The 1,104-nt window shown below is 68.0% G+C and overlaps 1 protein-coding gene across 1 annotated transcript; it reads right to left on the bottom strand.

Moving 5' to 3' along the window:
* Positions 1 to 96: 96 nt before the first annotated feature.
* LOC130586900 (phosphatidylinositol 4-phosphate 3-kinase C2 domain-containing subunit beta-like) lies at positions 97 to 1,098 on the bottom strand. Its single transcript, XM_057387819.1, has 4 exons — positions 1,016 to 1,098; positions 741 to 942; positions 541 to 659; positions 97 to 463 (listed from the first exon to the last, which is right to left on the bottom strand). The coding sequence occupies exons 2-4, from the start codon at positions 873 to 875 to the stop codon at positions 97 to 99; spliced, it is 621 nt and encodes a 206-aa protein (XP_057243802.1). The 5' UTR covers positions 876 to 942; positions 1,016 to 1,098.
* Between the last annotated feature and the right edge of the window lie 6 nt (positions 1,099 to 1,104).

Below are 1,104 nucleotides of genomic sequence, written 5' to 3'. Positions count from 1 at the left end.
GCTGTCCCCTGCCCGTGTCCCCACCTCTGCCACCTCGGGGGTGGCCCTGGCACTGTGTCCCTGTCCCTGCAGCCCCCTCCTGTGTCCCCACCTCTGCTACCCTGGGGATGGCCCTGGCACTGTGTCCTTGTCCCCACTGCCCCCGGCCCATGTCCCCACCTCGGGGGTGGCCCTGGCACTGTGTCCTTGCCCTGCTGCCCCCCAGCCTGTGTCCCCACCTCCCTGTAGCTCCCAGCCCATGTCCCACACTCTGCCACCTCGGGGGTGGCCCTGGCACTGTGTTCCTGTCCCTGCTGCCCTTATCTGTGTCCCCACCTCCCCGCTGCCCCCCGTCCATGTCCCCACCTCTGCCACCTCGGGGGCGGCGTGGATCAGGTGCCAGATGTAGCCGTTGAGCTCCTCCTTGCGCCGCTCGGCCACCGCCTCGCCCCGTGAGCGCCCGATGACGAACCTGCTGGGAAAGCTGCGGGCACAGACCCTCAGGACAGTCCCCAGGGGTGGCAGGGGGGTCCCCRGGGGTCCCAAGGGGTTTGGGGGTACCTGGGCAGCAGCGAGGAGGGGAAGAGGAGGCGCAGTTTGTTGTGCAGCTCCTGRAACTCCTCGAAGGTGCGCTGCACGAAGGTCACCTCATTGTCACGTTGCACTTTCACCACGTAGATCTGCGGGGACACCGCGGTGACGTGGGACACCCGTGGCACCCCCAGCCCATCCCGGGCCCGTCCCCGGCCGTCCCCACTCACGTAGCCCTTGCTGGGGTTGAAGACCCTCTCGTGGCGGCACAGGAAGACGTCGCGGATCCGGCCGGACGTTTTGAGGGTGTGCGTGCGGGGCGCGAAGGACAGCGCGGGCCGGGCGTCCGAGCCCGCAAACTTCATCTGCGCCAGGTTGTGGATGAAGAAGTTGAGCTTGGTGGCCACGCTGCCCAGGCTGGACTCRATCAACCTGCAAGAGGCCACCGTGCGGTCAGTGCCACCATCCGAGGGTCCCTGCGGTGGCACCCGCCCGTGTCCCCCACCTGGTGAAGTAGGTGGTGGCATCGGCGTCCGAGTCCTGCGGCCGCAGTGCGTCGTAGACGTACTTGAGATCCTCCAGGTCTGAGAGCTC

The sequence above is a fragment of the Malurus melanocephalus genome, unplaced genomic scaffold (genome assembly GCF_030028575.1).
Source record: "Malurus melanocephalus ecotype Western Australia unplaced genomic scaffold, MMel_1.1 scaffold_1389, whole genome shotgun sequence".
Lineage (NCBI taxonomy): Eukaryota > Metazoa > Chordata > Aves > Passeriformes > Maluridae > Malurus > Malurus melanocephalus.
Note: the sequence above shows the minus strand (reverse complement) of the source record. Positions and strands in the feature narration are given on the sequence as shown.